This window comes from Physella acuta, unplaced genomic scaffold, assembly GCF_028476545.2.
Source record: "Physella acuta isolate Inbredline_101_S28 unplaced genomic scaffold, ASM2847654v3 ptg000239l, whole genome shotgun sequence".
Classification (NCBI taxonomy): domain Eukaryota; kingdom Metazoa; phylum Mollusca; class Gastropoda; family Physidae; genus Physella; species Physella acuta.
Window position 1 is genome coordinate 425794 of NW_026731758.1, and position 13969 is coordinate 439762.

The window sequence follows — 13969 nt, forward strand, 5'->3', positions numbered from 1 at the left end:
TCTGTTTGGAATTCTTACCTTATTGAGACTTGAGACATATCATTATATTGTGTAGTATTTACAACAGACTGTGAGTAGACTCGATTTGAGTATTGTAAAGAGCCTTTATTTTATTTGCAAATGTGTTTTGTAACTAGTTTGTGGTTGTGTGTCTTAAATGTTGTGTGACGAAATTGATTATTCGTAACGGCGGGTCAGTGTATTCACAACATACTACAGCGCAATAAGAATGGAAATAAGCAAAACTTGAAAATATAATAGTTAGTTTATTTGGTTGCTAAAAGTTGACTAAAAATTAAAATTATTTTAAAAATTGAAAATACAATAGTTAGTTTATTCTGTTGTTAAAAAATTTCAAAAATAAATAAAAGTTATTTTAAAAAAAAAAGAAAATAAAATAGTTTATTTGGTTTAAACCAGTTGACAAAAAACGTAAATTATTTTTTTTTAAATTGAAAATAAAATGTTAGATTTTTTCGTTGCTAAAAGTTGAAAAAATGGAAATTACAAAAAAGGGGAAATACAATAGTTAGTGTATTCGGTTGCTAATAGTTTACGAAAAATGGAAATAACAAAAACAAAATTAAAATACAATGGTTAGTTTATTTTTCTTCTAATAGGCCTACCTGAAATTTTTTTAACAATACGGTGTTTTTTAATATGATTTGAGTTTATTTGTAAAAACATGCATTGTCAGTGACCTATATCAATTTGGATTCTATTCATGAAGAAAACAAAACAAACGTACATTGTTTTTAGCATATAGGGCCTACTTTGACACAATTTATTAGATTGTAAACCATGTGTGCTAACTAAAATCATTTTTCTATGTAAACCTGCAAAAACAAATTAATAAGTTTATTCTCTTTTATAAACCAAAAATATGTTGACAGATTCATACACTAATCACATCAAGCTTAGTCTTCAACTTTGTTAAGGAAAGATTATAGAAATAATTTCAATTTGATATTTTAATTTTTGTTTTAATTTTGAAATATTCATAATTCATTCTTGCTCTCTAGCTGCCGGCCACGAAACCACATAATTATATAATTAGTTTAGCAATGTACTATGAAATTAACGACAAAATTCAAAAGGATATAGTGCAAAAAATAAAACACTCAGGTCATATTAGAAAATCATCAAATGTATTTTTATACATATTTTATGTTATTTATGTGTCGGTCCACTAGCATTATCTCCTGATTTTTTAATGCTGTCCACGTCCCATCCACCATCCATATCCCATCCTGCTCTGCTCCTGCACCATGTTTCTGGTGTTACAGCGGTCACCAGTACAAAAGCACGTGACATCCTTCTTGTGAGTCAAGCAGCCATTGGCTGGGATACGTAGACCTGGGAACTTGCCGTCTGAACATCCACGGACCACATCTGGTAAAAATAGAACAGTAACCTTAGAATTACAAACATGTTTTTCCTTGAGAAAAATGAATATTTGTGACATGTGTACTTTAATTGATGAGAAAAGATTGCCATAAAAAATATCAAAACAACCACTGGATGTTTCAGTTTTATTAGATTGTTAGGGTATTGGTAGTATTTCAAAATCAGGTTTAGTTTTAAGTTCAGACATTAGGGTTGGGGGCCATGGTAGGACTTAGGCAGAAGTTAGGTTTAGATATGGTTAGCATTGACATAAGAAATTTATATTAATATTTAGTTTTCTACTAATTTTATTTTAAAAAACCTGATAGTTTCTACATAATCTACATCATAGGCCGTCCTGGGATGTCATTGGAGACTTAAGTATTAACAGTCGAGCGCATCAATAAACAGCCTATACAGTGCATAAAATGTTATCACATTGTTTTTCAAATTAGTATTACTGGCACCTTATTTAATGATAAATGTTCATGATCTACTCACCTCCACCAAAAGGTGTTTTGTTGACAGTAGACATGCAGGGTCCCTTACACCTGACATAACGTGTGTTGGTCCCAGTCTTTATTTTCCCATTGGCAGGACACAGGTAGTTCTGTTTCTTGCTGCTGCAGCCGCTGGTACAGCTGTGGCAGTCGTAGTAACGCTGGGCTGGGGCTCGTGTTGTTGGTGTGGCTTCTTGGTTGTTCCTGGTTGTTGCTTCTTGGTTATTCCTGGTTGTTGCTTCTTGGTTATTCGTGGTTGTTGCAGGATTCGTGGTCTGCTGGTTGTTTGTGGTTGTTGCCGATCTTGTGGTGGTTGCTGGTTGGCTCGTGGTTGTCACTGCTTGCGTCGTGGTTGCAGGTGCTGTTGTAGCCGGTGCAGCTGTTGTTGCGTCTATTGTGAAAAAAAATAGTTTTGGTATTGTCGAAAATTCAGTCGTGTTAAACAAAATCAACTTTAGCTAATGTCTTTGGATAACTAGTTAGAACTAAATAAACCAGTCAGAGATAATGATATATAGCAATACTAATGTGTCAGCACTAATGGGTCATGTCAGCACTAATGTGTCGTGTCAGCACTAATGTGTTATGTCAGCACTGTCAAGTGAGTACTGTATTGTCAACAATATTGTGCCAGTACTGTCATGTCAACACTGCCAAGTCAAGACTGTAATGTCCACACTGATGGTACACACAACTTTATCACCAACCCATCACCCACCACAATCACAGTAGACTTTCCCGTGTGAGTTCTGGTTCGTGACGGTGTCTTGGGGATCTCCCTTCACAGCACTAAGATCACAACTGCCGTCACCAAATCCGTAGTTCATACACCTTGGGTTGGCCGCGCAAGCTTTGAAACAATCCTGTTCACAGCGGATCACAGTGTGATCAAGTGATAAAATTAAAAGTATTCTGAGAGTTAACAAAACTTATTTTCAGAAAAAAACGTTTTAATAACAAGCTTGTATGTAATAATGCACTAAAAAGGAGAACATAAATTATACACTACTATTTAAATAACTATAAAGAAACTTGATATATCAAGTACATTTTGCAACACCATGTAAAATTGGAGTGTAGGACTAAATGCCGACATCCAAAAGGCCGACAAGACAAAAGGCCGACACGGTTTTATTGAGCCGTAGTACTGGTTGGTGACCTACTTACCAGCCCTATTGTATTATGTGACAAAACGTGAACATGGGTCAAATATTATATAACGTAAACCTGTCAATGAACTCCCTATAAATGGCAATATATTCTCATTAAGTGAGCGCCCAAATAGTTACTGCTAGATCTTCCAGCACAATAGCTTTAATAAGGTTACACCATGATGATTATGTGGTACTGATGAAGAAGATTATCTTGAGGTAGTTACCTCAGATGTCTCAACGCTCAATGTGATGGATTCCTGCTCGGTCACAGACGTACAATGTTGGGCTAGGAAACAATGAAATAGAATCCATGTGTAAATATATACTTATATACGCATAAATATACGCATATATATATATATATATATATATATATATATATATATATATATATATATATATATATATATACATATATAAATGGGACGTCGTGGTTGAATGATAGACCATCCGATTGCTAACCCGAAAGTCTCGAGTTCGAAACCCTAGCTTAAACTCGTACGAAATCCCCGAGATCACCCAGCTGAAATTGGTACGTGGTTCACGAAACAGGGGATTCACCTGCTTCATGGAGTATATAAGAGAATACCCCGTTAAAGGTTTCTGTTATAAAAGACTTTAATTTCTCTAGCTGCCTCGATAGCATGTGCTGTGTGCTGACTACACACCAAAAAACATGACACAACGGTCGAACGGCACCAGTACGGTCCTGTCACTTGTGAGGTTTCGTTGGATGTAAAATCTAATGCATCAATCGTGTGAGATTTTCTTACTGTAAACTAATATGAGTATGGCTCTCAGTCTTATTATAATAAAAAGATTTTAGCTGCATTACACGGGGCCGTCATAGAATTAAAGAAAGAAAGTCTGAGAAACTTTTTGGAGCTAAACGCTTTTGTACATTTAATTTACGTTGTGAAAACATAACATGCTTTAGAAGATAAAATGTTTACTGTTTCAGTTGTGACGCCTGAAGCTGTGCCCATTAGATTAAATATGGGACGGCGTGGTCGGGTGGTAGAGTGAACTCTGCTAGCCTAAATTATCAAGTTCAGATCATGTGATCGAGTGTCTAGGCTGCACTGAGCACACCTAGCTCTAATGGGTACCTGACTTATGCTAGAAAAAGTCAGGACATATGGACATGTAAATTTTCATACTATCTCTTCATATTATGCCTAGGTCACAGAAACATACGCTTTACTTCATCAGCACTCTCGATAGCCAGGTTCGAAATAGTGGCTAATTTAAAAGATAATATCATTTACACATTATGATTACTGAGAATTAGGTAATCGAGCCGTAGTGCTATGCTAAAATCCGGATGCCGGGCGGAACGGCCAGTTTATGGTACAGTTGTTCTAATAAAAAATCAGTACACTCACTACATTCGCAGTAGACAAAACCAAACGTGTCAGTAACCGGGTTCTTTTCTGTCATTCCTATGTAGTTATACGAGCATTGGCCGTCTTCAAAATTATAACCTGTGCACTTCGGGTCAGATGCACAAGCGTTAAAACAATCCTAGAGAAAAAAAATTGAATTTAAATCATCTTTAAGGGGTCATCCATAAATGACGTCACGCTTTTTTTGGACGATTTTTACCACCCCCCCTCCCCTCCGTCACACGTCGTCACAAAAAGCCAGACCCCCCCCCCTAAAATGACGTCATACCTCAACCTACAACCCCCCCCCCCCCACCCCCTCAAAATTGCAGTTGAATTTTTTTTAAACATCGATATTTTTCCAAAATCTTATCTAAACTATTACAATTTATTAAAACAGTTATCTAAAACGCGAAATAACGTCTAAAATTCGTTTTCTAACATTGCTTTTTTATAATGCAAAATTGTGACGACGCAACATCTGAACCCCCCCCCCCCTCCACCTCATCACACATCGTCACAAAATTACGGACCCCCTCCCCCCTACGAGTGTGACGTCATTTATGGATGAACCCTAAATACATTTCAAACATGAAAGATATACATTGGTACTAAAAATAAAGATAAGGGAATACGAATTGTAATTTTGTAAGATCGACCAGAGTTAATTATCTAAGGAAATAATTTTTACCTGATTAGTTGTTGCAGATGGATACTTTGTGTCCAAATCACCATACACGTGACACATACGTCCTGTACATCGGGGATGTATATATATATATAATATATATATATATATATATATATATATATATATATATATATATATATATATATATATATATATATATATATAATATATAATATATATAATATATATATATAATATATATATATATATATATATATATATATATATATATATATATATATATATATATATATATATATATATATATATATATATATATATATAATTTTGATAATCTTTATTAAATGATATTGTAACAAAAAATCTTTTTGCCAGTAGGAAATAAACCATGAGGGCCGATATATTTTCTCAATGAAATAAATTCTTATAAAAACATAGCATATTTTTTTTGTGGAAAAAAAGTAAACAAAGACTACGTGATTCGGTCTGTGTACTAGGGAGGTTACTTTTAAAAGTAGTTATTTTTTAAATTAATTTAAGTGGATATGCTCCTCACAAAAATCATCAAATTTCTGTTGTTTTCGTATTGATGGGTTTCTTGCACTTTTGGAGAATTTGTTGGTGTTTGTATTAAGAAAATAATAAACCTAATGGGAAAATGCTTGTTTAAACTACCATTTTTATGACCCAATTAATTAAACAATACTTTCTTTCTCAATCTTACAAGCTCTCTACGAAACATTTTATATCTTTTCGCTACTTTTTGCAGTTTTTCTCAGTTCACACTTTTTAAACACTGAAAAGCCTACTACTTTTTTAATTTATTAAACAATGTCTACCATATATTCAGTAAGTGTTTTTCGTTCAGAAATAAAACTTTTGTCTCGAGTGAATTGTGATAGCTTTCATAGAATAAAAGTTTAAGGTAAATAATAAGCAAATTTTGATACTTTTGAATACTAAAAAGGGTACTGTATTTTAGACCTTGTAAAATTCTTAATAGTAGCTATTTCAAAAAGTTGTAGTGACAAAAGTTTAAATATATACTGAAATACAAGCAGTTAAAATTTGATTGCTATTATTGAATAAATAAAAAAGCCTTTGCATATTTAAAAGTACCGAAAAAATTAAAATGGCGGAGTGTTTTTTTAGTTTCCATGACAACCAAAATTGTTTTCAACTCTTATTTTGCTGTTTAATACTTACTTTTATTTGCCAAACATGATAAAAGTATTCAAAAGGCTTTAGATGTTAAATTATAAAAAATAAACCGGGAGTGATCTCCCCTAAACTTTCTCGAATATTCCTATATAAAACAACAGGGGATGGGAACTCGGGCTATAGACATGAATTTTTAATCCATTTTAAATACTTAAAGTTTTAAAAATAGAATAAAATCTCGTAGACAAAAGAATTGCACACCAAGTGAACGCCAAATAAAAAAGTGCATAATAGTGCTCAATATTATTAGTACTTTAAAAATTTACATTTGTTTTTTGAGAAATCGGAAGTAGCGTAAATTACTACTTCCGGTCAACGGAAATTACTAAAAATTTGACAGAAGGTAGAAAATTAGATCTTTTACTTATATGTGAAATTTCATTTATCTATCTGAAATAGTACTCAAGTTATAGGCTTTTGAAAAATTCAAAGTAGAAAAAGTACCATTTCCGTTTATCGGAAATCGCTCAAAAGTTGATACGGATCTACGATTTTGATAAAATACTTATATATGAAATTTCATCAAACTAGCTGTAACGGTACTCAAGTAATCGTGTGTACACACACACAGACAGACACACAGACATACGGACAGGATTGCAAAGCCCAGTTTTTCAGAATGGATTACGCATAAAACCTCTTAATTTTGATAATTGGATTGATAATTTTTGCCCGATTAAAATAAGTCCTCTATACTTCGGATGTGATGAAGGACTGAGGTGTAATACGGTGAAAATTGTTAAAATTTCAAGAGATTGTTTTGCACGATTACAATACTTTCTCTATACTTCGTATATACGAGAAAGTAAAAAAGAGAAAAAAATGGAGCATATCCCCTTAAAATTATTTATAACTCAAACAGAAAACTACGAAATATAGCATTCGTTTAAGGTAAGAATTTCGTTTTTATTTTCATTAAGTTGTAGACATAAACTTCAAAAGTTAATGTAATATAGTCTCTTATTTTTAGGGCCTACTATCAAGGAAATGTTTTTAGTTTTAATTATCTTGCAATTAATAAGTCTGCGAATATTTCACCAGCTTTCTCTAACAAGAGCAAAGCTAGACAGTATGCCTAGTAACAGTGGCGTAGCGAGGTTGGGTGTCACCCGGTGCGGCACCTAAACAGTAATTTGTATTAGTTTGACCGATAAAATGGTATATATTTCATAGCGTACGTCTTGATGAACAGAGCTATAGATCTAGACCTAAATCAAATTTGAATGAAGTAGTTCCTTTGTTTATAATCTAAAATCGGAAATTCACATATAAAAAAAATAAAAAATAAAGTTTGACTTGGTGTGTTTCGATCTTGCACCACCTGCTTGGTACACTATCATCTCAGCTATTGAGGCACCTTATAAAATATGGAGAATGAAAGACGTATTTAAAAAACTTAACTTACGCGAATATGCATATTCTTTCAAATTATTTTTTATCCCAAATTAGCCAGTTCCTTAATATAGACATTTATTTTTTGGAATAGATTCTAGAGTAGATAGTCTAAATCTAGATCTTAGCGACTTATTAGCGTCTACGTCTAGTTTTGGCGTAGATTTAGATCTAGTCTTGATCTAGAATATCTAGATCTAGAATCCAATAGATAAAATACATTTTATAAGTTTAGGCCGGAAAAATTTTATTGTATACATTTCATAGCGTACGTAGATCTAAATCAAATTTGAATGAAATAGTTCTTTTCTTTTTATTCTATACTCAGCAGATGACGTCATTAGTTAATGTATAAACATTAGTGACGTCATTTTTTCGTGGGTTCTTTTTGACAACTATAAACACTTTTCCTGTTGCATAATTAAAACTGTTTTTCTACATTCAAATACGCCTTTATTTTTTAATTTTCTTCTTTAAATAAAATGTTGGCTATACATATAAAACATCTATCATATTATTTTCAACAAAAATCCGTATCAAGTTCTCCATATATCGCTGAAGATTCTGATGTGATACACTGCGAAAATATTTTGCGGACAGAGAGAGAGAGAGAGAAGTGCCACTTGGGCTCTTATATATTAGAATAGCATATTAAAAGTCTCTTTCTTCACGGTAACGAGGGGAGCAATTTCTTTTCCAAATTTGATTTTGTACAGTGCACAAAAATTTTTGATCTATTGAGTACAATATAGGATAAGGAAAAAAATGAAACTTTGCATTTGGTAGCAAGAGAAAATAATTAACACCAAACTATAAAGACAAGTCAGACTAAAATACACAACAGATCACAGTTAATATAAAAGAACACACTCAACACAACGAAGTTCATAAAACACAACAAAAACTAATTTTATGACACAAAAACACAATAGAACACATTCAATACAGCTATGTTACTAAATGCAACACAATACAATAAACAACATACACTAAACATACTTATAAACACACTAAACACAACAGAACACAATGAGCACAACCAAGCATACTGAAAGAGCTGAACACAATAAAGCACTACACACAACAGAAATAAAACACACAAACACACAACAGACCAGTAAACAAGTCTTACCGTTCACTATTATTCCGGGTGAAGCTGTCGTATTACCTGTCAATAAAACAAAAGCATTGCTGTTGTAATTAAAATAAAAAAGTAAAGAAACCTTTTTTAGACCTGGCGATCCATTGGACATATAGAGTTCATAATATAAGGAATGTTTCTTGACCTCTGTATATGAATGGAAGATGTGGTCAGCACTTTGCCCAGCTGCCTTTACTTTAACTAACATGAGTTAGGTACCCGAGGTATAAAGTAAATAAAATATCCACTTGATCGCCATAGTGTAATACATCTTAAGTATTTTTTATCTACATTAATAATTTAAAAAATAATGTGGACGGTTTTGAAAAACTAGTTCCATTTTCCAAACTAAACATTTTAATGAACGTCACATGGAAAAACTAAAGTCAAAGAAAATGTATTATCCTTCAATAAAATTTTAAAAGTGTACAAAATACTTGACTATTTTCCTTCATTGCTAATTACTTCCCTTGGTTGATCACATTTTTTTAACTTACTCTTTAAAAAAAACATTACTTCGGTGAAATAAAAATATTTAATATATTTAAAAATGCGTTGATTGATAAAATGCATTTTGGGTAGGTAAAACACGAATATTTTAAATACTTTCTAAATGTCCTCTATGTTTATTTCTCTTTCCATTTGCGGACAAGCTTTGGGTATTTCAGTCGGCAGTGTTTGATTTGGCGCCCTAGGCTATCCTGTGGGCGCTACGAAGTAAACGTTTTAATAAATGCAATAGGCTGTGAAAAATAACTGTTACTATAGACGCACATAAATCGAATCCAGATCGTCCAATGGCGCCCCGACAGGGTGCGATTTAGCGCTACGGGACTTCCCGAGAGAGCTTATGTGCATAAGTTCGTTTTAGTCGTGTTTTCGTTTGTATTGTTGTCTGGCTTGTTGTTAGAGTTCGGTTCAGGGCTATATGTTCTTTCCGGGTACACAAGTCATGATCCTTAACTCAGAGGCCAGTGCAGGGCCTAGCCGGTACAGCATATATATATATATATATATATATATATATATATATATATATATATATATATATATATATATATATATATATTTTTTTTTTTTTTTTTTTTTTTTTTTTTTTCTGTTTTTTTTTTTTTTTTAAATTATTTATGTATGTGTGTTAAGAATATGTGATTTGCAAAAAAAAATATAATCCTGCCATAAATTGATAGAAAACATTCACAAATTAGAGGTAAGCAAAGAAAAAAAAGAATATTAATTTCTTACCTGACAGAGCAAATGGGCACAAGATCAACAAAATGATCAGTTTCATCTTTGGAATATCCTGACACATGATAGGTAGACAAGAGATTCTTGGTGGCCTTCTGCACTGTCGCGTTCTGGCAAGGATTCTTGGAATCCCAGATTATTTTCTTCTCCTTGGTCATGCGTAAAAATTAACCAACCGTGATATGCAGATAGGAACCGCCCAATTTGTTTAAGCTGTAGAATGTTGGTTTGAGGGCATGTTACATTATTATAATATGACGACTTTAGTCACGTGATTTTTTAAAGGATAGGGGGTAGGGGGTTGATGGTTGGGATAGGTGTTTATAGGAGGGGAAGGATAGGGATTGTAAGGATGGTTGGGTGGTAGGCGTTGAGTATTGATGTTAAGACGGTGGTGTGGGTGAATGGTATGGTGGTGGTGGGTGTTAGGGTGTTAGGGTGGTGGTGGGTGTGGGTAGTGAATAGAAGGTTAGTGATGGTAGAGATTGGTGTTAGTGGTGGTTGGTTAGGAAGTGATCATATGATAATTGTTTGGGGTGGGTAATATAGAAGCTGCGTGGTGCAGGTATCAGTTTTGTGGGGTGGATTGTACGAGCAAGTTATAATTACTCAAATACACATTTTGCTTCTGGTTTTGTTTTGCCATCAAATTCTGGCGTCGATTTGCTAACAAGGAAAACATTCTATTATAAATAAATTCCTAATTTGAGGATAGACACCACAGATAGAATTTTTTATTTATTTAACACATTTCTGGGAGTTAAATAAATTCATATATAAATAGTTGTTAACCTATAGACAAAAAAATTATATAGCCGCCACTAGCAGTACTGGTTGCCATGGAAGCCACAAAAATGTGTGGAAACTAACACCTTTTCTAATCTCTATAACTTTGTTACAGATCTTTGGTACAGATTTCTCAAACCAAACTATACATTTCTACGTTTACTCATTGCGATGGCTCTTATTCTATTTTTAATACAAATTTGTACTACATTTGTGTACAAAAATAAGGGGTTGGTGCTACATAAACATAAATATTTCCTAAAGTATTGTAGTAAACTTAATGTCCAAACGTAGTTTTGTAGAAGGCATAATGTTGAATGCACGTGGAATGTTTCGGTCTTGTCTGACAAAGGATTGTAAAGCCTTAGTGATTTGAATGTTGAATTTTGAGTAAAAACAAAGTTGAGAAAACGTGAAAAGAAGGGCAGAAAAAGGCCCTGTGAATTTCCTCTTATAGAAAACAGAAAACGGCGTCTTGTTATGTGTGGAGGAACCATTTGACTAATAAAATACCATTTGATTTATGTTGTAAGTTTTAGACAGATTTTTGTGTGTAAGCAGAAAATATGTATACAACAGAGTAAATGACTACTAAGTCTTACGCACCCTATCAAACGATTGTATTTCTCAGAACAACTATCATGAAACCAGATTCAGTTCTGATTGTTGGCCAGACTTCTCACTTCACTGCAATGTCTATTCCTACTTAAATTGTAGTATAATAGCCTTCTACACAATCCTTGGTACAGCGCTTGAGGCTAAACACCCCCCACCCCACACCTCCCCACCGCTGAATAGTTCGTAAAGATCGGTGGAGCCATGGATTACCAATGTTCATTCTACCGTGAATAACACATCTTTGAAGATAGGGTCAAGTACAGGGCCTAAGTGAATGCCTATCAGCCAGTGGCACGGAACAAGAAAAAATAGCCACCCCACAAATTTGTTTAGCCCTCCCCCATATATATATATATATATATATATATATATATATATATATATATATATATATATATATATATATATATATATATATATATATATATAACAAAAATATGAACATATGTTACTCATTTTTCAGGTCTGCTTGGTCGAGTCGGTTAAGCACATGGTTGCTAAACCGAAAAATCTCGAGTTCGAACCCTCGGGCAGATGAGGCTCGTTAGCTGGGGACAGCAGCTCTTCTATGAGAGACAACTCCAAAATCAAACAACTGCTGCCTTGTAGCTTGTTCTTGGTTGGACAAAGGCTATGGAAGCAAATCCAAAAATAAAAGCAGGCTGAAATCGGAGTCAATGGCCTCAATGGCGCATAACAAGTTGACACTTATCTTTAATTGTGATGGAGGCGTAGTCGAGTCGGCCAAAGCTAATGGTTGATAAATGCGAAGAAGTCTCGAGTTCAAACCCTCTGGCAGATAAGGCTCGATCCCCTCCAACACTAAAAATTAAGAACGAAGAAGAAGAGGTTACTCATTTCAGGTCTTTGTTGTTGTTTTTTTTTTTGTTTCAATTAAAAAAATTACAACATCTCATGTGTGTGAATGAATTAGTCTTTTTTGAAAAATGTGTTTTACTTTATGTCTGCTGTATTATGTCTTGACCACGTGTCGGTCTAAAGAATATGAAACACCATAGCTTTGCATATATAATGGTTTCTCGCGTAATGCTTATTTTTATGTCGATTTGTATTTATATTATTAATTTTAAATGCATTTTCTTTTTATACTGCGTCATTTCTTAGTATGTATTTTTTTAAGAAAAGTAATTGCTTTTTAATTGTTTAGTTCAAATCTATTCATCAACCGTCCCTCCCCCACCCCCCCCCCCCCCCCCCGAAAATTTCAAGTGCCCTTCCTAACCCCCCCCCCCCCCCCCCCGGAGAAAAAAGTCTGGAAGAAACACTGGGGAATAACCGCAGCTACAGTATTTTTTTAACAAAACAATCATCAAGTCAAAAATAAAAGAAAATTAAGTAACTATAAAAAAATTGATTATGGTCGGCTGTGGGCCCCTAAATGCTGTGGGCCCCCCTCATTGCGGGGTCTGGCGACACTGTAATTCCGCCCCTGCTATCAGCTATCCCATCTACTATTTACGTTAGTTGCTAGGAAACCCTACACGGAGCGAAGGGCATACACAATAACACATGTGTCGTTTTCAATCCGATGTAAAGTCTGATGAACGCGTTCAAGCCTATCACATCATGATGTAACAAGATTATAAACTGGTCATTGGTTGAATAGCAAGAAGGGGATGAGGGAGGTGAAGGGGATGGACTTCAAAATGTCAGACATGCCCATGACGCATTGTTTCAGCTTAGTATTAAGCGTACTAAACAGTGTTTAATAGTGTTCCAATGATAATCAACAGTACATTTCTTGGCAAAATTTCAATTATTAAACATATTGTTGTTGTATAATTAAAAAAAAACAATTAGAAGAGTATATGCAAATGAAGTAAACAAACGAAGACAGGCCTAGCACACGTGGTTACTTACAACCTATTGTGAATTATTTTGATATACTGTACTATAATATGATTGGTCAAATGTATCAATGAATGTCTCCCCATTCATTATGTTTTTCGCGCATGCCCTTATATGGAGTTTGACATCAAATTTTACTTTGTAGAAAACAACGTTTATCTCACTTATTTGTAGAACAAAAGAAAATGTCACTACACCGGCGTGTGCATGAGTGCTTGGCCGATATAGTGCTGTATACTATACGGTGCCTCGTAGGCAATGAAGCACGTAACACACGCTCGAAGATATCCACTGTCCGCGTAGTAGTGTGAAAATTTAATGGGGGGGGGGGGGGTACCATGTTTCACATCGCGATAAACAGATAATCATTGGCTGTAGAGGTTGGAAACGTTCAGGTTAGTTAGCTAAATGGTGTTACTATTAGAACTATAGTTAACCCATAGTAGAAGAAAAACCTTAAACTGTAGAAAACATGTGTGGTGTATGGCCTTAAATAAAGCGGGAGCTAAATGCCCCCTAAACATGCTCATATATTCATATATAACGACATTTTTCAGCACCTTTTGACCTCTTAAGTTAATACATTTAAAGCAACAGTTACGCTAACGATTCACAGG

The 13969-nt window shown here is 34.0% G+C and overlaps 1 protein-coding gene across 1 annotated transcript; it reads right to left on the bottom strand.

Moving 5' to 3' along the window:
* Positions 1–487: 487 nt before the first annotated feature.
* LOC131938234 (uncharacterized) lies at positions 488–10273 on the bottom strand. The gene is made up of 8 exons (XM_059296155.1): positions 10077–10273; positions 8823–8858; positions 5117–5178; positions 4426–4564; positions 3265–3326; positions 2605–2749; positions 1888–2277; positions 488–1392 (listed from the first exon to the last, which is right to left on the bottom strand). Exons 1-8 carry the CDS (start codon positions 10141–10143, stop codon positions 1211–1213), a joined length of 1083 nt encoding a protein of 360 aa, XP_059152138.1. The 5' UTR covers positions 10144–10273; the 3' UTR covers positions 488–1210.
* Positions 10274–13969: the final 3696 nt, after the last annotated feature.